The sequence below is a fragment of the Anastrepha obliqua genome, chromosome 2 (genome assembly GCF_027943255.1).
Source record: "Anastrepha obliqua isolate idAnaObli1 chromosome 2, idAnaObli1_1.0, whole genome shotgun sequence".
Taxonomy (NCBI): Eukaryota; Metazoa; Arthropoda; class Insecta; order Diptera; family Tephritidae; genus Anastrepha; species Anastrepha obliqua.
Window position 1 is genome coordinate 48,072,769 of NC_072893.1, and position 23,835 is coordinate 48,096,603.

General features: G+C 40.5%; 1 protein-coding gene across 1 annotated transcript in view; it reads left to right on the plus strand.

Annotated features, from left to right (window-relative positions):
• The window catches only part of LOC129239223 (small G protein signaling modulator 2), a 42,830-nt gene extending 22,809 nt beyond the window's left edge, over positions 1-20,021 (plus strand). The window contains exons 2-13 of the mRNA XM_054874572.1: positions 7,300-7,723; positions 7,836-8,055; positions 8,120-8,341; positions 8,415-8,904; positions 8,965-9,101; positions 10,750-10,909; positions 10,990-11,149; positions 11,211-12,270; positions 12,374-12,498; positions 14,018-14,197; positions 14,301-14,578; positions 19,723-20,021. Coding sequence (XP_054730547.1) covers positions 7,300-7,723; positions 7,836-8,055; positions 8,120-8,341; positions 8,415-8,904; positions 8,965-9,101; positions 10,750-10,909; positions 10,990-11,149; positions 11,211-12,270; positions 12,374-12,498; positions 14,018-14,197; positions 14,301-14,578; positions 19,723-19,811 — 3,545 coding nt within the window. The 3' untranslated portion in view covers positions 19,812-20,021. The remainder of the gene's footprint in view (positions 1-7,299; positions 7,724-7,835; positions 8,056-8,119; positions 8,342-8,414; positions 8,905-8,964; positions 9,102-10,749; positions 10,910-10,989; positions 11,150-11,210; positions 12,271-12,373; positions 12,499-14,017; positions 14,198-14,300; positions 14,579-19,722) is intronic.
• Positions 20,022-23,835: the final 3,814 nt, after the last annotated feature.

A 23,835-nucleotide genomic window follows, 5' to 3' on the forward strand; every position in this document is an offset into this window, starting at 1 on the left:
GTGAGGCTGCACAATACCTACAACTTTCAGGTCTAATAAAAAAATATTTGCATAACTCAGCCTTTGTTGTTGTACTTTTCATTTACTACAGTGAATAAATTTTAGATTTTTAGTCTCACTGAGTTGCTTTGTATCGACCAGCATTGGAAGCTCGTCACGCTCATGCTTTGCAATACCTTCCTTTTCCTTTTTAATTCACAGTTCGTACCGCTTTATTCCGGCTACCGAAATCTAGTGACTCTACCAGCCACCACACGAGGCAGTATAGGTCTTACACCCCCTCGGTTAGCAGCACGTTCAATGGCGAAGTTGTCGAGTTGTGAAATTATCGGCTGCCTTTGGCAATGCCAACTTTTCCACGTCTATCTTTCCATATGTTTTTTATGGATAAGATTGTGAGTCGAGTCCATGTTTGTTTCCCAGATGGGACATCGCGCAGATGGCATCATGTGACTTCAATTATGTGAGTGAGATATGAATAAATCGTGTTAACCGCGCTGTCCATTCTGCCATTTTCAAACTGATAAAGAAGCAAAGCGAATGAGTCTGGTGGTGAACGAGGTACCGAAGTACCAGTCGGCGCAGTCGCTCATCGGCACCCACCTCACTGTTGGCAGTTATCATTTGTAGGTTGTAAGAGATTTCCTTTATCAGGGAACCAGCATTAACATCGATAACAATGCCACCTCTTAAATCCAACGATGAATCTCTCTTGCGAACAAGTGCTACTTTGGACTAAGTAGGCAATTGAGTAGTCAAGTCCTCTTGAAGAACAAAATTAACACTTTATAGGGCTCTCATCATGCGCGTCGTAACGTCTGGCGTAGAAGCTTGGACGATGACAATATCTGCGCGTCGCTTGGAATGTTTGAGATAAAGCTTCTGCAGAAGATTTTTTAAGCTTTGCGCGTTAGCGAGGGCGAGTATCATAGACGATGAAAGGATGAGCTGTATGAGCTTTACGACTACATAGACATAGATCCAGCGAATAAGATGCAACGGCTTCGTTGGCTGGGTCATGTCTTCCGAATGGATGCAAACGCTTCTGAAAGTATTCGATGCGGTACCAGCTGATGGTAGCAGAGGAAGAGGAAGGGCTCCTCTGCGTTGGAAAGATCAGGTGGAGAAGGATTTGGTTTCACTTGGTGTGTCCAGCTGGCGCCGGTAAGCTCGAGAAAGCAACGACTGGTGCGCTTAGTACGTTCGGCTAAACGCTTAAGCGGGTATTGCATCAATCAAGAAGAAGAAGAAGAAGAAAAAGAAGAAGAAGAAGGAGATATGAATAAATCCCGTCCAATTTGTGGTGAAACATTATCGATATGGGGGCGCTTTGGTACTATACATAGCCTTCCATACATACGAGGGTATTCAATATCTCCCTAAAAATTGAAATAAGCAATATTCTATTCAAAAAAAAAAAGAATTACTATTTATCATAGCATTTTCTCACCTGCGCGCTGTCTATCTAATGTTTCTGCGATTTTTTGATACCCTCCAAGTAACACAATTTCTCGAAATCCGCAAAATAAGCATTTGCTTCATCGAGGGATTGTTAATTTGGCACAAATTTCCCACAGTTAAACCATTTCTGCTTATTTGGAAACAGGAAATAGCTGCTTTGGGCTACGTCCAGACACACTTCGCTCTTAGTTCATGCCAGGTTTGTGTGCCGCCTTGCTGGAAACTAAACTTTTTCGTCACCAAACGCAGCTGCTTCTGCTTTTAATTGATGTCGAATCGATCCAATTTAAATACGATTGGCGCTTACACCTTTTTTGGGTGTTTGGCCGAGCTACTGCTCCTATTTGTGGCGTGCGTGTTGATGTTGTTCCATCTGCAATTTTAAGCCGGCTCCGAATGGCAGATATTTTTTATGAGTACCTTTTTCACGGCAGAAATACGATCGGAGGTTTGCGATTGTCTACCCACGGACGACCGCTATTAGAAAATTTTTTTTCTTTTTCTTTTTCGAATTGATCGAAGAGCTCTGCATAATATGCGTTGGAGATCGTTTTATCTTCAAGGTAAGCGATGTGAATGTTACGGCCCATATCCCAATCGACTCTCTTCACAATCTCATTGGTTCACAGCTCCATCTCGACCTTATTTGCTATTGATTCAACACAAGAAGTCCATTTTCCCGATTGTTTCTCGATTTCTGGTATAAAGCGATGAATTCACATTTCGTCCACGGTTACGAAAACCCACAAAAACTCAGTCGAACATCGCCAAAAACTCTTTTGAAGTTGTCAAGCGATTGTGAGTGAATCGCTTTTTTATTTCCAAATATTTATATATACTGATTATGTGTTAAATCTGTAGCTTTTCAAGTTTTCACACCTTTTCTCGCCTTGACTGTCGAAAAGTTTTCATAATAATTCTCAAGATTTTTGAGGTTGCATGATTTTTTTTCCGTGCAATGAAAACGCAAAATTCACTTTTTCCGAATTTTTTCAGAAATTTTCGTACCCTTCACAACAAAACTTTTTGACAGATTAGTCAAAATACTAGTGTGAATTTCTTTGAAAGGTGATTCTTGAAATACAATTTGTGGATTTATTTAGCCACCCTCGTATGCATGTGCACATTTGAGTTTAATACCTCTCGTGAAGTTCATAGCACGCGAATTCATAAGCACTGATGAGATAATGATTGGAAGCGGATTTCGAGCACACTTTACAGCAGTTTATGTAACCACACATACTCACACACACACACATACCTGCAATCTAAACTCTCAGGCAATTAATACATATACATGCTCGTATACACAAATCCTGTCACTCACTCAGCTGTCCTCGGTTTATTCGTTCAATGAGCGAAATGCCAGTTTGGTGGTATCAGCGTTTTTTTGTTGTTGTTTTTTTGAAGATTAATTGCCGTTCATTACCGAATATGGATTAAGATTGACATTTGCGTTTAGTTGAGCATTGAATGCGCTGACATTGAAGTAAGGACTGGCGTTGTATTAGTGACATTGACAATGTGATTTTGGTTGGGGTGAATCAATCGATCGTTGTAACGGGCAGCGATTCTCTACATAATTGCTTTATAACTCTCAAAGCACAAAAAGGTCGCATATACAACTCATATAAACGCGCGTAGAACTAGCGTAAGGTTAGTCCAAATGGTCAGCCTAAATGGTCAGCAACAATGAGGCGGCGCATTATTGTGGTGGAAAAACTAATAATTGCCTTGCCATAAATCTGCGAGTTTGAAACCCAAATGGACCTTTCAACAATGGGAGCATCAACGAGGGCCATCAGCACTAAATATTTGATTTTCTTAACATCCTCTTTCAATGGATGTTCTCAACTAATTGGAGCCCACATTTTTGCAATACTTTCTTTGCCTTCAGGGAACGATTTTTACCACTTAGAAAATGGTGCGACAAAAATCAACTCTTTTTGTTTTTATTTAAGAAAAATTTCATGTGCACGGGAAATTATAGATTTTATTTAGTAATGCTGCAGCTATTCTTACTTTCCCATGAATTTTAATTTCTTAAAGCACCCAAGTGTTTTTAAGGGAAGCACGTGAACAGAGGTGTCCAGTGCGTATACTTTATTTTATGGGAGGAAAATTCAACTTAAATTTTTTTTTAAATAGGGAGAAAAAGAAGTTGCGTTTCACGTGTATTAATATAAATAAATACCTTCAACATATATTTATTCCAAATGACTTAAACTGCCAAACAATAAATAAATTTTTAATTACTGGATACATCCGTTTTCGTTTGATAACCATATTAATATCATAGAGGAGGTGTGTGTATTTTTCAAAATTCTATCCTTAGAAGTCAGCAAATTTCTACCTTCTCTTAAATCTATTTTCCAAGTAATTTTGCGACTCAGAACTGGATACCGCCAAAACTAGCTGTTCAATAGCTTCAACAGCTTCTTCAGGAGTTGCAAACCGTTGACCTCACATTTTATTTTTGTTGCTCGGGAACAAAAAGAAATCACCAGTTGCCAAATCAGGCGTTTAAGGCATGTGACCCCTTACTTCGTTCTTTAGAGCGCGCAAAAACTCTCTCTGAGAGTTCGCATTGTATTGGTGAAATACGATTCGTCTTCGGCTTGGTTGGTTTTTCTTAATTCTCCGAAAACTTGCGGCATACAAATGGTTGTGTACCACTTAGAATTGACTATTTTAGGTTTCTTTCGTCGTACAGTTGCGACATGACCAGATTTTCCGAAACAGTCGACCATTTGAGGTGTTTCTTCCGCATACAACTTTTGTTGAATTACTCATCTTGGAACATTCTTACTGTCGATTGCTGTTTTGTTTCCGGCTCATATGCATAGATCTAATATTGAGCACCCGTTTCGATGTCACTGACGTACTTTGAACCAGCACGGTTGAATTCTTAAACATTTCTTTACACTAATCGACATGAGTCCTTTTTTGGGCAATTGTCAAATTATGCGATATGCCACGAGAATAAATCTTTTTGCCGGGCAAATTCTTATGCAGCATTGAATATATGCTGGCCCTACTATTGCCGAAGGATGTCTCTGTTTCGCGATGTGTCGCATGACGATCTTTCGTGACGATCTTTTCGTGACGCACAGCATTGATTTTTTCTGGCCCAATAATTTTTTTTGGACGGCAAAATTCATCTTGCAAAAATAGACGGCTGGGTTGGAATTCACTGTAGTAACATTTCACAGTGGCTAAATATGGTGCTTCAATGCCAAAAGTCGATATAAGTTCATCAATGGACTCCCTTATCGATAATTCACGTCGAAAAACGCAATAAATCATTGCACGAAAATTTTCACCAGTTAACAGACGGAGTGAGAAGTCCCGGGCCAAACAATGAAAACAGGTTTTTTTTTGTCTAAAATTAGCTTTATTCATCAACTCAATTTCCATCACGAACAACGCACTTATTCCAGCGCCGCTCTAAAATTTCAATACCACTTTTGTAGAATGATTTATCTTTCGCCTCAAAATAGGCCTCGGTTTCACCGATAACTTCTTCATTCGAGCGAAATTTCTTACCGGCGAGCCTTTTTTTCAGGTCTGCGAGGAGACAGTAGTCGATGGGAACCAAATCTGGCGAATACGGTGGATGTGACAGCAATTCGAAGTTCCCATTCATGAAGTTTTTCCCTTGTTTTGATTGACTTGTGTCACGGTGCAATGTCTTGATGAAACAAAACAGCGAGCAAACGCGGCACCCACTTTGAACAAAGCTTTCTCATAGTCAAATGCTCATACCATATAAAGCCAGGACGTTCTTTTGATATCTTTACGATGTCAGCTGACTCACGCAGTTTCACTTTTCGATATTTCAAAACGGATTTTGTGAATTTTTTGATGCTTTCTGGTGTTACCGCCTCATTTAGACGTCTACTGCGTTGTGCATCATCTTTTTACGGTGTCCCTAGGACTACATTTCAAGCCAGCGAACTATGTGGTAGGCTCGAGACTTTTCAGTCCGTGTATTAAGTTCCTATTTTGGGGTAGATGAAAAAAGACCAAATAAAGCTCATCAGTGAAAATTTATATGTAATTTTTTTTTTTTTGACGGGACAAACTAGCAAGTACAGCACTCAGACAACATTAAGTCCATGGTACTGCACTCGAATTCCCTTTTTAGTTAGATCTTGTGGTGCCAAGGAGCCAAGGTGGTCGCTACCTAACACATCAGTTCCAAAGACCACAAGCTTTATTTGAGGGAAGGCCGGGCAGGCGCACAGAAAGTGGTTCGTCATCTCATTCTCCTTTCCACATGCTGGGCAGAGTGCAATGTCTGAGATGCCTACTTTTTCCATGTGCTTCGCCCATAGAAAGTGACCGGTCATCTGTGCAACTAGCTGCCTACAGCCCCTTCTGCTTAATGACAAGAGAATCTGCGACAGTTGGTCGAACATGACAGGTAACATCAATTTTGTCCATTTCCAGCCTCTCTCAGTCTGCCAAGCTCGCTTGTGCGTCGAAGTCACCCGTTTGCTTAATAGCTGCAGAAGGGAGTGGCAGAACGGGCTCCGGCTTCCGGGCTAAAGAAATTGGCTTCAGAGCCCATCCTAGCTGAAAGTCAGAGGTCTCGTTACCCGCGATACCCACGTGTCCCGGGACCCATGTTGGCACCAGGATATTATATCTGCTGACATAGTTCAGCCTGAATTTACAGAACTCAACCACCCTTGAAGAGGTTGGAGGGCTGTCTAAGGCCATGAGCGCACCTTAGCTGTCACTGCAGACATATATAGATCTGCCTATCCACCTGTTTTCCACAACAAAGTCCATTGCTTCTTGAACAGCATACACCTCCGCTTGAATCACAGATGCGTATATTCCAAGAGCAAAGTGTAGTTTTGTCCCGCAGGATTCCACGTAGACACCAGAGCCGGAACCGTGCTCGGTTATGGAGCCAACCGTAAAAATGCGAAAACAGTCTTTGCCGGTCTCATTTTTAGAGTTTGACCGCAATTGAGTCTCTAGCAGCACTACACTGTATCTGTTTTCAAGTACGCCTCTTAATGGCATGGAGAGGATCGTTGGGTCGACGTTCATGTCTTCTTTGTTATCCAATGCCGGATCAGAGCCGTACCAATATGCATGTAAATTTATTCTAAAAAATACCAAAGTTCCTGATAAAAATATCGAATTACAGCTCATCGCACGTCGTGTTGCAAAGGGGCAAAATATAAAAAGGACACTCTCGTATATTTCTTTGAATAAAGTCTGATTTCTGCATAGCCTCAATGTGGTTTTCATTCCTGCTTTCCAAAAAACATTCTTTTACCTCTAATAAGGTTAAACATTATTTATAAAATCCACCCTGTTGTCAAACCCTTTGAAATTCACAAATTTTCTGAACCTACCTGTAATTACTTTGGACTAATACTGATTCATTAGTAGCTACAACGAAAGTCAGGTGTGTTTTAAGTTTGATTTGCTTTTTTTCCTTGATTGATTCTATTGCCCTCTCAATCGGGCTGTAACCTGCCAGAATATCCAGTGATTTCAATTGACTCTTTACTTAGCCTTTTTAATTCCTGTAATTCAAACGAAGGAGCCTAGATGATATATTTTTTTTAGAATGAGACTCCGGAGTTAACAATCCAACACTTCGAGTTTCCCCGAATATAATTAGCTGACTTACTCAGCTCGTTGTTCTACCATCCATCGTTTTTAAGTTTTCCCGTTTTCCAAGCTCTGTTTTACAGGATACGATTTCCAACCAGATTTCTATGCTAATAAACTCGAATGCTGCACTAATACTAATATTTTTAATTATTCTTTATATCAAAGTTAATTAATTTTTTACCTCTCATATACCTTAAGATATTGAGCTGAAGGAGCGCCTAATCGCCGCCGTAAAGAAAGAAGTCAAACAGCTTATGGAAGAGGCCGTTACCAAAAAGTATATACACGAGGAAAGCAGTTCGGTGACATCACTTTGCGCAGCAGTTGAGGCTTGCCTTAGCCATGGCTTACGACGACGCGCTCTGGGCCTCTTCAAAACTTCTTCAACGACGGCGTTAATACAAAAGATCGCCAGAACATGTCCAGAAGCCGATTATATAAATCGTTGTTTGTTGGAAATCGAAATGGTTAATGAGACGCACACCGTCACCGGTAAACGGTCTTCTTCCAGCAGTGACAGTATTATCAAGCCGAAACTGCTCAGTAAGGGCAGTAGTAATTCGGTGACGACAATCAATACGATGTCGTCGACAACTAGCGGCTGTACAACTGTGGTAGTGAAGTGAGTAGAGAAATTTGTAATTACGTACAGTTAACAGATTGAGAACTTTAGAAATCTTCCAAATTGACAAATGTAAAATATATTTAGCCGTGTAATATGTTTTCTTTGGCAGATACTTATGGATACGCTTGGCTTTGTACGAGCGTCGCCTCTCCAAAATTATTGAGTATTTGGTTAAGAATGCCAATAACTTCTATGATCGTGATGCGCTGGTCGCCGATCCAGACTATGGTTCCATACTCAGTTCGCTCTTAGTCGGACCGTGTGCGTTGGAGTTTACGCGCGCAAAGACGGCAGATCACTATTGGTCGGATCCACATGCTGATGAACTTGTGAGTGCTCCTTATGATGATTTACAGTTCATAAATACTGAAGCATTTTCTTTTCACCGCTCAGGTTCAACGTCATCGTATTAGCTCTGGCAATCGTACACCTCCAATTGTACATCGTCCCATTATCAACTTCAAACGCAGCTTGCACACCAGCTCGGAGGATACAAGCAGTGGCTCGTACAAAGCGAGTTCACCGGCCAGTGTCGCCAAAGATTATGTTGAGTCGTTGCATCAGAACTCTAAAACCACACTTTTATATGGAAAAAATAATGTCTTAGTCCTACCGGTGAGTCGTGGTGTAGTTCTCGCTCCTACTTGCAGCCCCTCAATTTTAATTCTCTTTTTCTTATGCTACGTAGAAAGATGTCAATGAACCAATGCCGGGTTACTTGAGTCTTCATCAAACTGTCCAGTTTCTTACCATTAAATGGACGCCCAATCAACTGATGAATGGCTATAATGAAGCCGATGGTACCGACAAAAGTTTCTACTGGGCTTATGCGCTCAATATCAATGTTGATGAGATTGTATATGTGCATTGCCATCAGAATCGCGGTGAAGATACTGGCGGCACCATAATTTTGGTGGGACAAGATGGCGTACAACAACCACCTATACACTTTCCTGAAGGTGGCCACATGCAAGCTTTTCTAAGTTGTTTGGAAACTGGTTTGCTGCCGCATGGCCAGCTAGACCCGCCGCTTTGGTCTCAACGTGGCATGGAGAAAATGTTTCCTTGGCCAAAGAGTGTACGCCGCCGCATTTTACCTTCTGTGATGGAATCCACCGATGAAACACCAATCGATTATGTCTTCCGTGTGGTGAGCAAAAGCCAACATGAGGAATTTTGTAAGTTTTAGCTCGCTTAGTGAAGACCAATTAATGAATTTGTCGCATGTCATTTCATAGTGGCAACACATCCCATTCTGGAGTTGGGCCGCACAAGCCCTCGACGCAAACACTTGAGCAGTTGTTCGACCACTGGCAGTAGTGACTGTTCCAGTAAAAGTCTATCCATGGAACAGAGTGGCGGTGATTCGCCTTTGGTAAGTGAAGTTGAGAATATTTCACGAGATTTAGTTGAGATTTGATTGTGGATTGGTGCGTGCCTACTATTCGGAAGTGCGTAGGGTCAAATATAACAAATCAATAAACAACAAAATGATAGCAAACCTCCAATGTACAGAGTGGCTGATGAAAGCCGCTACCAAAAAAAAATTGAATAACTTTTTTTCTTTTTAAGTTATCTGTTCCATTTTTGTTTTAATTTGCAGATTGATCTTTAAAATTTATTAAAATGGATAACTGGGACACGCAAACAAGAATTTGGATAGTCCGCTGCTATCACGCACTGGAGTCCGTAGTTTTGGTACAGAGAGAGTACAGGCGGATGTTTGGCGGCGATCCTCCGAGCAGATGGACCATAATGAGACTGGTGAATAATTTTGCTGAGCAAGGAACAGTCGCAAGAAGGCCTTATCATCGAAACCCACCAGTTCGGACGGAGGAAACGATCGCTGCTGTAGCTGCAGCTGTACAAAGCAATCCAAGGGTTTCAACAAGAAGCTTATCTGCTCAACTTGGTGTCAGCCGGCAGTCTTTGCAAACAATAATGCACAAAGATTTAAACTTATTTCCCTACAAAATTCAAATGGTTAACAAACTGAATGCAGCAGACTTGCCGATTCGCTTGGAATTTTGCCAGAAGATCCTGCAAATGGTGGAAGAAGACCAAAACATGTTAAACTGCCTTTTCATGTCTGATGAGGCCCATTTCGATTTAAACGGCAATGTGAACAAAGAAAATTGTCGAATATGGAGTACTTCTAACCCACAGATACTCCACGAGACGGAATTGCATCCTCTTCGCGTGACAGTGTGGTGTGCGGTTTCTTCACGCTGTATTGTCGGGCCTTATTTTTTTTGAAGAAAATGGTCACACCGTTACGGTTACTGGAGACCGTTATTTGAAAATGCTGAAAGAATTTTTCTATCCAGAATTACGCCGAAAGAGAATTCCTTTTAACTCTGTGTGGTTTCAACAAGATGGGGCAACGTCTCACATAGCCCAGACTGTTATGACAGAGTTGCGACGAAAATTTCCCAATAAACTGATTTCAAGAAACTCCGAATTTCGTTGGCCCCCCAGGTCGCCTGACCTTACTGCACCTGACTTTTTCTTGTGGGGTTTATGTAAACAAGAAGTTTATAAAACATAGCCAACAAATTTGGATGAACTAAAACAATACATTCGGGCAACAATTGCGGCTATTCCTGTCGCAACTCTCAAAGCAGCAATGAACAACTTTTTACTAAGATGCCGCACTTGTGTCAACGAGCATGGGGGGCATTTAAATTCAATTATTTTTAAAACTAGTTAAGCTACATTTAATAAAATTTAATGACCTTCAACTTGAAAAAAAAATAAATTAATTCCATAGAAAAAAGTTATTTGAGTTTCTTAATGTAGCAAAATTCATCAGCCACCCTGTATTTCTACCATGGAAAAGCTCTTCATAAAAATATCTGGCATTCGGAGTCGGCGGTAGGCCCCTCCAAGACGCACACCATAAAAAGGAGGAGGAGCCGGTCCAAACACCCAAAAAGGGTGTAAGCGTCAATTATATATACTTATATATATCTGTGTATGTAGATATATAATTTGAATTAAAATCTCTATTTTCATCTTCACAGATTCAAGCAAGTCAAACTGCAAGCATAGAACTGGTTTGCTCGACGATGCGTCGACAAATAATATCGCGCGCATTTTATGGCTGGTTAGCTTATTGTCGCCACTTGTCCACAGTGCGAACACATCTGTCGGGTTTGGTTAATGGGCGCATTACGCCAGACTGTAAGAAAAATAATGCAGTTCTAATTAGTGTCACATAAAATAACATTCCTGTATAACTACTTCTTTTAATTTCAAACCAGTGTCCGCTGATGAGCAGGGACTAACCAAGGAGAAGTGGGCGGAACTCCAAGTAGATGGTGTTGTAACCAGCGATATGGAGGTCTTCCGTTTGGTGTACTTCGGCGGCGTGCAACACGAGATACGCAAGGAAGTTTGGCCATACCTCTTAGGGCATTATAGGTTTGCTTTACAACATATTTCTCATGGAAAAGTGAAATTTAATGTTCCATTAAAACCGTAGCTTTGGTTCCACACTCGAAGAGCGTGAGAAGTACGACGATACCTGCAAACATTACTACGAAACTACGATGAGCGAATGGTTGGCCGTCGAGGCAATTGTACGTCAACGGGAGAAGGAAAAGAATGCGCATGCTGTGGCCAAACTGACGGCTGAGAAGTGTCGACGCGCGGGCAAACAAGTTTGTCGCCAACACGAAATGGACGGCGAAGAGGTGGAAAATGATGTATTCGAGGACAATGATTTTTCAGATATGTCTGATCCGGGTGATGATTTTGACGAGGAAACACCAATCGAAAAAGACGAAGAGGAAACTACAACAGTTTCCAAAGCGGAAAAACAGAAAAATAGTAGCACTACCGATTCGGGTAATGTGGAGGAGTATATGGAACAGATGGACGCAATTGAAACAACGAATAATGGCCAGCATGAATTGGATGAAGCCAATGCAGTATTAGCAGTTGATCAAAATGATCGTATTGTTGTGGAACTAGATAATATGGAGGCGATGGAACCGTTACCACTGCAAGAGAATTGCTTCGCCGATACGGATGCCGAAACGGGTTTGACGCCCGAACATGTGGGCGGTATAATTCTACTAAGCATAAAAAGTTCACCTTCCACATCCTCGTATGAGACTGTGGGCAATGAATTCACTGACATCATTGATCTAGGCACACCTATGAATGTTGTGGCTGAGTCAGAGACAATGAATTTCGGCGCCGTTATAGAAGATGTAGAGGCAGAAGAGGATGCTTCTTCACAAGTTATGAAATTTCACAGTGCTGATGATTTACGACGGGCAGTCGATGAATTTGCGATCGGTGTTGGCATACAAGTGCGTGATGCTGAATCGATTCCAACGCATGCCGTTATAATTACCGAAGCTGCATCGTTAGATGCATTACAATGTGACGATGAACTCACCGATGAAATGTCGCGCAAGACAAGTATTATCTCACCCATGAACGAAGATATAACGGTGGTGGCTTCACTGGATGCGCTACAAGAGCCGAAATCGGCATGTGTCTCACCGGCCAGCAGCAATGGTGGTGTATATAGTGTGAGTAGAGGGGGTACATCTACATAACTAAAAGATTGCACTTGCATATATACGCATATTTCATTCTAGAAATATTATTTTCATGTCGTTATTTTCCTTACAGAGTGAATTACTGGAATCTTTTGGTTTGAATTTACACCGCATTGAAAAGGATGTTCAGCGCTGCGATAGAAATTATTGGTATTTCGCTAATGAGAATCTGGATAAGCTCAGGAATGTTATATCCACGTGAGTCTGCAGTATTTGCTAAATGGATATATTGCGTTTGGGAATAAGTTTGTAGCGTTTTTTTCAAAAAAAAAAAAAAAAAAAATTATCAATAAGTTAATCTTCTATATATGCTGTTGTTGTTGTTGTTGTTGTAGCAACAGTAGTGTAGTGTAATCACCGGTCGTCTTCATTTAGTTCATCTAACGGTAGGCCCAGGAAACTAGCTGTTCCGACAGGTTGGGTCCAGAGGGAGAGGGGTGTTAGATGAGTGGGTTTGATGGGGCATGTGAAAAGGTGGTTAGTGTCGTGCGGGGTGCCTTCACATGCCGGACATATGTTTAGTATGTCGGAGTCGATTCTGGATAAGTCGGAGTCTAACCTGCTACAGTATCCAGAACGTGCTGTTGCTGTTCACCACCTCTTCCCACTTCACGACCAATTTGTTGATGCCGTTCCGCCATAAATCGCCTGGTCTCGTGTAAAAGAAGTTGTTGACGCAGTTTCCAAGGACCACTTTGTTATCGAAAGTAACGCCCTTCATTTGATTTGATAGGGAGCGTTCGGTGCAAAGTTCGGAGAATACGACGGATGCTGAAGCACCTCCTTTTCGAGCTCTTGGAGTGCAGCTCGGACGACTTGTGCAACATGGCGCCTGGCGTTGTGGTGAAGGAGTGTAGTTTGACCATGTTGATCAGGTCTTTTCAGTCGAATAGCCTCATTCACGCGGTGTAGCTGGGCAATGTAGAGCTCCTTGTTGACCGTGACATTATTTTCGCGTATTTCCCAGAGCACCATGCCCTCCCAGTCCCACAAAACACATATCTTGATATTCTTTGGATGAAAATCCTTCTTGACTCTCAGCTTTCGTGTATCGCCTGAAGCCACCCACTCCGTTCTTTGCTTCTTAGTGATATATAGGCACCATTTCTCATCTCCCGTGACGATTCGGTACGAAAAGCGCTGTTTATGGCTCAATGGCGGGCGAGATGCTGAGAAGTAATTTGAAGCCGACTTTCTTTTTTTTCTTGTTGAGGCTCTGAATTTTTCGGTAAATCCCATTGAACGCAGGTGAGTGAGAATCGTTTTATGATCGCAGTTCATTTTTTCCGCCAATGCACGACTGGTTAGGCGACCGTTTTCCTTCAAAAGTGATTTCAGACGTTCTTCATCGAATTCAGAAGGCTTTCCGCTGCGTCAAAGTCGCCATTTTTGAACTTTACAGACCATCTCCGTGCTGTAAACTCGCCTATGATACCATCTCCATGTCCCTTCTCGCAAAAACAAAGAAGTGCAGGTGTCGAAAATGTTGATTTTTGCCCCCTGGGTATTCCATTTCTAAGCCTCAAAACTAATAAAAGACTACATAACTCAAAAATACAATTAACATAGTTTTGTAGAGCAGACCCTTACCCTTTGCCAAATAACAAACAAATCTTTGTAAAATAAGAGAAAATCTAAAAACGCTATGAAATTATTCCCGAACCCAATATTTTACTATTCTCTACCTTTCTCTTTCTATCTCACTCTTAATTCACAGCTATGTTTGGGAACATTTGGAAATTGGTTATATGCAAGGCATGTGCGACTTAGTTGCTCCATTACTGGTCATTTTCGACGATGAGTCGCTTTGCTACAGTTGTTTCTGCAAATTGATGGAGCGCATGATCGAAAATTTTCCGAATGGCGGTGCTATGGATATGCATTTTGCGAATATGCGGTAAGCGAAAACGAAACAAGAGTTTATAAAACGTCTTAAATATTAAATTTGATTATGGTAAAGAATTATAATTAAATACTGACACACTTCACCACTATTTCAGTTCGCTCATTCAAATATTGGACTCGGAGATGTACGATTTGATGGACTCGAATGGTGACTACACGCATTTCTATTTCTGCTACCGCTGGTTTTTGCTGGACTTCAAGCGTGAACTTGTCTATGATGACGTCTTTGCCACATGGGAAGTGATTTGGGCGGCGAAACATGTAGCTTCCAGTCACTTCGTACTCTTCCTCGCTTTGGCGCTGCTGGAAACGTATCGTGAAATAATACTCTCGAATAGCATGGATTTTACGGATGTTATCAAATTCTTCAACGGTAAGCAGGCGATAGTTATTTTCCTCAAAATGTTTACTCAACTAAAAAGCAGTGAGTGAGAAGAACTTGAAATGCTGGCCTGCAGAGAAAGTTTATCGAATTGTTTCACATCTACAGTAGATTTTAGCAACGCGAAAACTTCGTTAAGCATCTGAGTTGTGTTACTGGTGTCCACTATAGTTAAATTGGGTAGTGGATAAAGTAGTGAGTGAATGAAAGTGAAATTCTAATAATGTTAGTACTTGTTGCAAAAACTCCCATTCCATTTGGAACTCAAATCTGCTCTGCCCAATCCACAAGGCAAGAGATTCTGAACTACACACCAGCTAAATATCTTAAACACGGTCTCGATATTCGAGGCCCCAACACAGTGCCGGTTCTAAAGCAGCTTTTGTCAGCATTAATATGAATGCGAATTAAAGAGTCTTTCAAAAGACGCGCGTAGATGTTGTTTTAATATCAGAATAATAGAACATGGAAACATTCAGATTCTTTCAGGTTTCTCTGAATTTATTCAAAATACGGCTCTTAACAATTACAGTCTGTGTCAGAAAAAAGGAACCGCGATTATTCATGAAGCATAAAAGATATATGTTTAAAATTTTTTTACATGAAAGTATGTATTTACAAAACTACGAATCGCAATTACTCAATAAGCTGCGTAGTCACCATCTTTGTCGAGTAAAGCCTGGCATCTTCTGCATGCTTTGAACCAGCTTTTCTGCGTAGCTCGTCGACAAACAGGACTAGATTTTTTGAACTTGCCGCATGATTTGCTTTAAATAATGGACTGGTCTTCCGGCAAGATGCGTTTTTATAGTTATCCACACATTCTCAATGTGTTTTTCTGAGAGCAGTGGTTTTGATGATGCGGGACGGTAGGATGTGCTCGCCTCCTTCATTCGACGTACGATGGTTTTGATACTCACATCTATTCCCGTTTTAGCAAGAACTGATCGTGCTATGCGTAGTCGTAAAGAAGGGCCCCGCTAAAAAGTTGGACGATCATTTTATCCTGCATTTTTGTTATCACTCTCTTCAAGACGCGCTCGGAGAAGAGCACCGTATACCGCTGATTCCGCATCACAACTAACTTTTTTGATTTTTTAATTACTTTCCAGCCGCGGCGTAAGACAATTTCGGCCCTTTCGAATGTGTGCATAAAAATACCGCTTCAAAACGCCTCGCGAGCTTCTCACTCATTTTTGTTAGGTTGCGTCTACGGGAAAGTTTCGAACGACACTAACCTGAGTTAGCACTGGCGTCGTAGCCCTTTAGTGCGACTATTACGCAGCAAAAAGCAGAACGAAATTTATCTTGATGTTACAAGAAAAAACCGGTTCTCTTCTTCTGACACAGACTGTATATGTGAAAAACGACATCATCACGAATTTTCCTAAGGGGACAATCCGCCAAGCAGTCGATTCATGAATGCCTAATTGTGGAGAACGTCGAGATATCGATGCTGAACATTTCGCGCAACAGCAGCAATATTCTCAACAGAACGTCCTGTTGTTGGTCTGCCATTCTTTTTCCTATCCCAGTTTCTTCAAATTTTTTCACAAACCCTTGAGTTGTCGGTTCATTCAAATGATTGCTTCCACCAATTAAATCAGGAACTTTGTGATATGTTGTTCCTAAAGATCGACTATTTTCATAAAAAGTTTCAATGATCTTAACGCGTTGTTCTATCCGTCTACTTGACAAATGTAAAAGATGACATCAAAGAAGGCAGCGTCTACGAATTATTCACTATTGACATCTATGCGTCACTTTTGAAAGGCCCTTTATAAGACTGCGTAAAATGATGTTGAGTGAATGAGCGAAACCACTGTATAGCCCCCGAAATTATTAGAAGGCACCACATATTAATAATATTATTTGAATAGTTACTTATTTACTTCTGTTTTTTTATAAAAATATGGCTAATTTTATAAGAAATATAATCTAAGTTGCACGCTTGGAAACAACATTTATAAAAACTCGAAAGCTTAGAATTACAAAAAAAAATTTGTACAACATTTATAAAAACTCGAAAATTTTTAAACAAAATTTTTAAACAAAATTTAAAAATTTTTAAACAGAATTAAAAAAAAATTTGAGTCCGCAGTTTTGTAGCTCATTATATTTTAGTGAGATCCTTCTGGTCACGGGTACATCGGGGGCGCTCGATGGAACTGCTAAGGCTAACAAAGCAGCAGCTCTCGGACTTGGTAGGCAGCCTTACCGGACATTGTCCGTTAGGTGTCTAAGCAAGTCCATTCTACATCTGGATGATGAGATGGAATCATCTCAGCACCTTATTCTCAGCTGCCCTGCTCTCGTCGGATTTACACACCTGGGCTCTCACATTTTTGATACATCTGTGGATATTGCGGGCTTAAACATCAAACACCTGGTGAAATTCATCAGTAACTTGAAGCGGTTAATACGAACGTAATTAGCAGCTGTTGGTCGTCATCCTTTAATACAAAGCCACTTTTTTCTTTTTCCACCTGTTTGGTGTTTTTTCTTCTGTTTCGTGCACTCGTTCGTCGCCTGCCAGCAGAAGATGGTGTTTTTTATGAAGAGATTTCTCATGGAAGAAATGCCTTCGGGGATATGCTTCTGGCTTGCTTAAAGCCGATCGCTATTAGAAAAAACTCATTCCTTTTAATATGGCATGCCCATACTATGTTTTGAATCTGATCCAACCGATTGATAGTAAGGTACGAACCCAGGCACGAGCGAGTTATATCACTTTTACTGGAAGGTAATATGTCAAAGTTTCAGGCCAATCAGAGCAAAATTAAGGGAGTTGCAGCAATTCTTCCGAAGAGATTTGACAGTTTTGTTATTTGACAACCGATTTTCATGGAAAGGCTAAAGCTTCTGCAATTACGTGCCGAAATTTCAAGCCAATCAGAGCAAAGCTGAGCGAGTTGTAGCAATTTGTCCGAGGAGATTTGACAGTTTTGTTACTTGACAACCGATTTTCATGATTTTTGCTTATTTGGGAAGGCTGAAGCTTCTGCAATTACGTGACGAAATTTCGAATACGGCGGTCGCTCTGATCTCAAATCTGATACTGGGTAGAATAGTTAGAGCTAAGTTGAATTGATTCAATTCCATCTTCCACCATATTGCCAGCGAATGTCGATACTATGAGTAACGGTTGAGTTTCCTGGTGCATGTAGAAATTAGGGCTTACTTTGCTGTCAAAGCAATCCATAAGCGTCTTAAAACTTGTGGAGTCCCTCTAGAATTGACTAGGAAAACGAATGCTAAAGTCATTTTGTTAATATCTGCTGTTAATCTCTCAGTATTTCTGTCGGATTTGTGTACGAAGAATGCTGGATGAAGAAAACATCGGATTAAGGGACCTTAAGAGAAATGGTGTTGGTGTGTTGGGTTCCATATGTGTGTACTTACCATCTGTTAGAAGCAGGACCGACAAAATTTAAACTTTGAAAACAAATTTGAATGCTGCTCAAAACAGGCGTATCCTTTTCGCAATATGGATAGATTTTTTAACTTTGTGAGAAATTTAGGAAGCATGTGTTGTTTATAAAAAAATTGTTTTTACAAGAAGTCGAAGTCACTCATAAATAAATGGGTGCAATCGTATACCGAAGATAAAAACTTTTGCCACTTCCCCGGACGAGGCCCAAAAAAACAAAAATATCTCCAAAGCAAGATCAGAAGGTAATTGATTCGTTTGTGATTGTTGCCTGTAGCTGAAGCAGTTTTAAGGAAAAGTGGTGTTAACCCTTTTGGGGACGAGTGTCGGCATATAGCCGCCTAGGCCGTTTTAGCGTTCCGGACGCGTGTCGGCATATAGCCGCCCAAATTAGTTCGTAGCTGCAAGGCTCGCGACGTCTGTCGTTCTGAGTGATAAGATAGCCATAGGTATAGTAGCTAAAAGAGTCACGTTTTCATTCAAAGACATTAGGGGCCATTAGCGATGAGGTCTTATCTTCCTTATAATGGAAACTTACGATGTGAGACGACGGTAGAGTCAGAACAAATTTCACTGCCAGAGGAACCAGCAGGCATTTTATATATTTTATCCTAAGCACGATATCTCAGCGATCTAGGGATGATACGTTAGATAGTGACAGTTCTGACGAATATTACTTTGAATCTGATATGACGGAAGATGACGGCATTACTTCGCCAAGTAGACGTGAAGCCTTAGTTTTTATAACGTTCAACGTATTTATTTTCTTTACTGCGCACTCCAATACCTCTCGTCTTAAGCGACGCTCGCCCGTCGAGCGGCTCCGTCCCCAAAGGGTTAATACAACCAACGACACGATTTGAGGACGTTTACGTGCAGAAGACCTCAAACTCCGGAGCACTTTGCAAAAACCGCTGCTCTTATTAAATCACATTGAAAAAATACTTGCATGGGCTAAGGAAAATTTAGAACCGAATTGGGCAAACATAATATTCACAGATGAATCTTCTTATTGGGTGAATTTTCGCATACGTCGATCCTGGTGTTCTGCTGATAATCGACAATGCAAGAGATTTTTGGACCTTTTCACATTGGCAACGGTGAATATCGTGGGCGATGGAACGATGAGCTGTATGAGCTTGACGACGGCATAGCGCAGCGAATAAAGATCCAGCGGCTACGTTGGCTGGGTCATGTCGTCTGAATGGATACAAACGCTCCGGCTCTGAAAGTATTCGATGCGGTACCAGCTGGTGGTAGCAGAGGACGAGGAAGGTCTCCTCTGCATTGGAAAGTTCAGGTGGACAAGGACTTGGCTTCACTTGGTGTGTCCAATTGGCGCCGGTTAGCATGAGAAAGGAACGACTGGTGCGCTTTGTTAAATTCGGCCAAAATCGCGTAAGCGGTTATCGCACCAATTAAGTAGAAGAAGATTTTAGCTCAGTCTTGTTTATTTTGGCCTTCACCTTGTATATATATATGATTGGAGGTCTAACTAGTTGATTCCAGGCTTGGCTTCGTTAGGGCGTCATTTTTGCAGTATTATTAGAAGAAGATTGAACTGTACATCATCCATTGCCGGCTTGAAAATTATCGCTTGAGCAAGTATATAATTTAATTGTAATAAAATGAAGATACAAAATTATAATAAAGAAGAATACTTTATTTTATATTAAATTTCACTTTAATCCTGTTTCTTTTTCAGAAATGGCTGAGCGTCACGATGCCCAATCCATATTGCAATTGTCCAGGAGTCTCGTACTGCAATTGCAGACAATAATCGAAAATAAATAAAAATAAAATGCATACAGCCATCAGCTGGCCAAATACCAAATACATACAACTAAACAAACAATGAGTACATATGAATATACATACAAATGCATAACATACAAACAAACATATAAAAACCTCAGTTAGAAAAGTTAGCAAGTATTTTGTAGTTATTACATTTAGATAACAGACAAAGTTGTTGGTAAAAAAAAAATTACACACACCTGTAGTTGGTCGTTAATGAAGTAGTGAAAGGTAGGCTTTTACTCGACGAAGTAATTGTAAAGTAGTAGACTTACACAAACATGCACATAAACTGTAAATTTAAATGAATAGTTGGTCCATACAAATCGGCAACCTTTGTACAAATAAGAAAATAACTGAAATGAGATTTGTCATAAGAACAATTAGCAATTTGACTCAGTATTTACTTTTTTTCTTAGCATGAAGTTTGGCTTTTTTTTAGATTTATGTAATATTCATTGTAAGACGTCTTCGATTCGCCGAACGTTAGCAAGTCAAGTGGCGGATAGACAGAGCAACTGGTGACTACGGAACAACGCTGCCAAAAATTACATTTGATTGGAAGCACTTAATGAGACCGTGTGCATACAGGCCCACTTTTGTTGCTTCAACTCGTTACTGCTGATGCTCGTGCTCTGCCAACAGCTTTTGCATTCTCGTTCTTCTCAATATTGTTGTTGACTGTAGCCTAAAAACGCACAATCGCAAGGTGTGTGAACACACGACGGGAATGTCGAAAGAGAATTTGGAAACTTACTCGATAACTTTGTTGTTGCATTCACATCGGAAATTATCGTTAAATGAGCAGAGCTTAGAGATAGTGAGCAGAAAAGTGGTGAATCGAAGGTGGCTATAATAATTTTTAAATATTTTAAAATCACTGCTATCTTAGGATGCTTCGCTTTCTCACGTTCGCACGCTCTGGAACGGGTGTTTGGAAGCTATACAGAGGATACCTCGGCTAATCCCGGAAGTTGTGAGCTGCTTATACCATATGTAGCAGAATCGTCCTGGCCACTCCGAAGTGAATGGCGATCAGTAACTTTCCCCACTTGTGTGGACTTGTACATATGAAACCATCCTCCTTTAACTTGTTTTTACGTTTTTTTTTTTTTAATTTGAGTTTAGTTTTATTATATTATTACCTACTAAATATAGTTACAGTTTTAATATAAAGTATATTATTACTACTAGAACTATTTAAGTAGGTCTACTTTTTTTTTGACAACTTCGCGCAAATGAACATAAGAACAAAATGTCCTCTTAATACAGCGTAAATAGCCCAGAAGCACTGGGCAGCACAAAACACACAATTTTCTAACCGAAACATAACAGGAAAGTTAATTGTTGTTGTTTATTGTTATTTTGAACTCATTTTCTTCTAACACAAAAAAAAAATTTAAAACTTAATTTGAAAGTTTTTCACAAATTACTCTCCCAAAGTGGCTCTTAACAGCGCGAGAACCGGCAACCGAAACACGAAATAGTCAGTTTCCGGCCAACGCGTGTCGCCTTGGGCGACCCATGAAAGAGGCGGATTGATATTAATACAAATTATTTTTTATAAGCTTTCTTGAACCCTTCGCCCTTTGGAGCTATCTAAGAATTGACTAAGTTTTTGTACTCTACGAAAGACAAAAGCGCTTTTCAACTAGGCCATGCCTCATCGAGCGCAACATTTGGTAGTCGAAAAAAAGCAATGTCCGCACACTGTGGCTATTTTTCGTCGGTTGGTAGGGATCAGGCATTGTAATTTCATTAGATTCTAGTTGTTAAAAATACACCTTACAGGCATAGTAAACTAATTTTCAATTGCTATTGAAATACCTCTTGTCACGTCCGTTAAATGCCGTTCAACAACGCTAAGCTTCGGTTAGTTTACCGTCGATTTTATTGCCTCGAATTCATACCCGTGGTTCTGAGGCGTAATTAAATGGATCGCAGTGTACTTCTCATAAACTGAGAGTTCTCTTCTCATAAACATTGAGAGTTCCGAACGCTTGACAGCACAGGCCGTTCATATCACTTCTCGCAATGCGCCGCGAATGAAATCGGCAAAGTGTTGTGGGGATAAAGCCACTGCTACCAATCAGTTTACCTCAACTGTAGTTTTCTTCAAATTAATTCAGAAAAAACAAAACTCTTCTACAATTTTTTGCAATATTCCTAATACAAATTGAAATTCACTGCCATAATCGCACTTTACACTGACGGATCCAAGATGAATTGCGGCGTCGGCGCCTGGGTAATTGGAATAGTATCTTTCAGAAGTTCCCGGGTTAAGGGAAGCTTGCAGGCTAATTAGAAACCATCCAACAACCATCGGAAGCAAGTACTTTTTTATATAGTCAAGCAACCATTTTAGCTTTAAAGTCACCTATAACCAATTCTAAATCGTCAGACAATGCAAAGAAGAACTTCATGCTTTAGCGCGTACGACAGGAATCACTTCCATCTGCTTAACTGGCCATAGAAACATAGAAGGAAATGAGAAAGTTGATTAACTAGCAAGACAGGGGCATCCTTTAAGGAATCCGAACCGGTAGAAATCGGCTACCGCCAATGCGTATGCAAAAGGGAGATCTTCTCGCTATTGAAGAAGCAGGCCGTTGACAGAAGGACTAACACTAATACCTGCAAAATAACTAAACAAACGTGACCCAAACAAATACCGAACTGACGAGTTGTTAAGAACGCCACGAGCAGACATATTCAGAATTACGTCAACAATAACCGGTCAATGACTTTTGGCAAACCATAGCCAGGAAGATGGGGTGGCCATACAAGGATAGATCTAGAAACTGAAATCAAGAAAACAGTCATTCACTATCTGTGTGAGTGTCCAAGGCTGTGTGCTGATTGGTAGATTCATAGTAAAATCTAGACGGTTAGATTAAAAAAGAGCAGTGGTTCTACAAGTGGTGTATCAAAATGGCATCTTTTGTGCTAATCGGGTCTAGGCTGTGTCTCAGCCAATACCTCCATCACCACCACATATCACAACACTCTTTGAAGTATATTTGATAACTTGAGAAGTGCCACTGATCACTCTGAAATACATTTTGCCGTTTCTGAGCTACTATACACGCTTACTGAGGTACTGAAGTACTGTTGCAAAGAGTGTTATGCTAAGTATAATAACACGTTAGAAATTCCGAATTCCGAGACGCTCGTAAATTTTTTTAAGTTCCGACATTTATTCGCACTTCCGTGAAACGGAAATTCGAAATTTTTGTTTTGACCCTTTGGCACTTCACTGCTTGTCTGTTTCTATAAATTATAAAATATTTATTTCTTAAGAAAAGAATTCCCAATAATCTTATAAGCTTAGCAAAGCTAGAAATCGTAGTCAACTCCAAGCTGGTCCATTCGAAAACAACTCCCATTAATCAATTCTAATCGGATGAAGGTGAACTTTACACTTAATTGCACTTTACTGTTAACTGCTCTGTTCGCTCTCACAGCAGTCGACTCACACTTGCATAGCAACTGCGAGCGATGCGTATGATGTTCACTGTTAACTGCACTCGCTCTCCCAGCAGCCGACTCATACTTGCATAGCAACTGCGAGCGATGCGTATGATGTTCGCTGTTAACTGCACTCGCTCTCTCAGCAGCCGACTCACACTTGCATAGTAACTGCATGCGATGCTTTAAGTCGAATGTGTATGATGTTCGCTAGTTGGACAGCAGAGTAACCAGCAATTATTTCTGCTTAACTTATACTGCAGCTATCTATATCACAAATGTCAAATATGATTGACGTACGTCACCATTTGCAAAATGTAGAAATCTTCCGATAGGGTGATTAATTTTGCGCCACCTTAAAAACGAATTTCAACAAATTTACTCTACATAGCAATTTTTGACAACAATTTTATTTGTTGAGCGAGCTTGCGCCAACTCGCCATATATTAACATATAATAAAATGCTATCCCGCAAGAACCCGAAAAATCCCGAGCTTGAAATCTCGCGTCCAAAAAATTTTTGCTTCTTATTTAGTGAATATTGAGTCAAAGC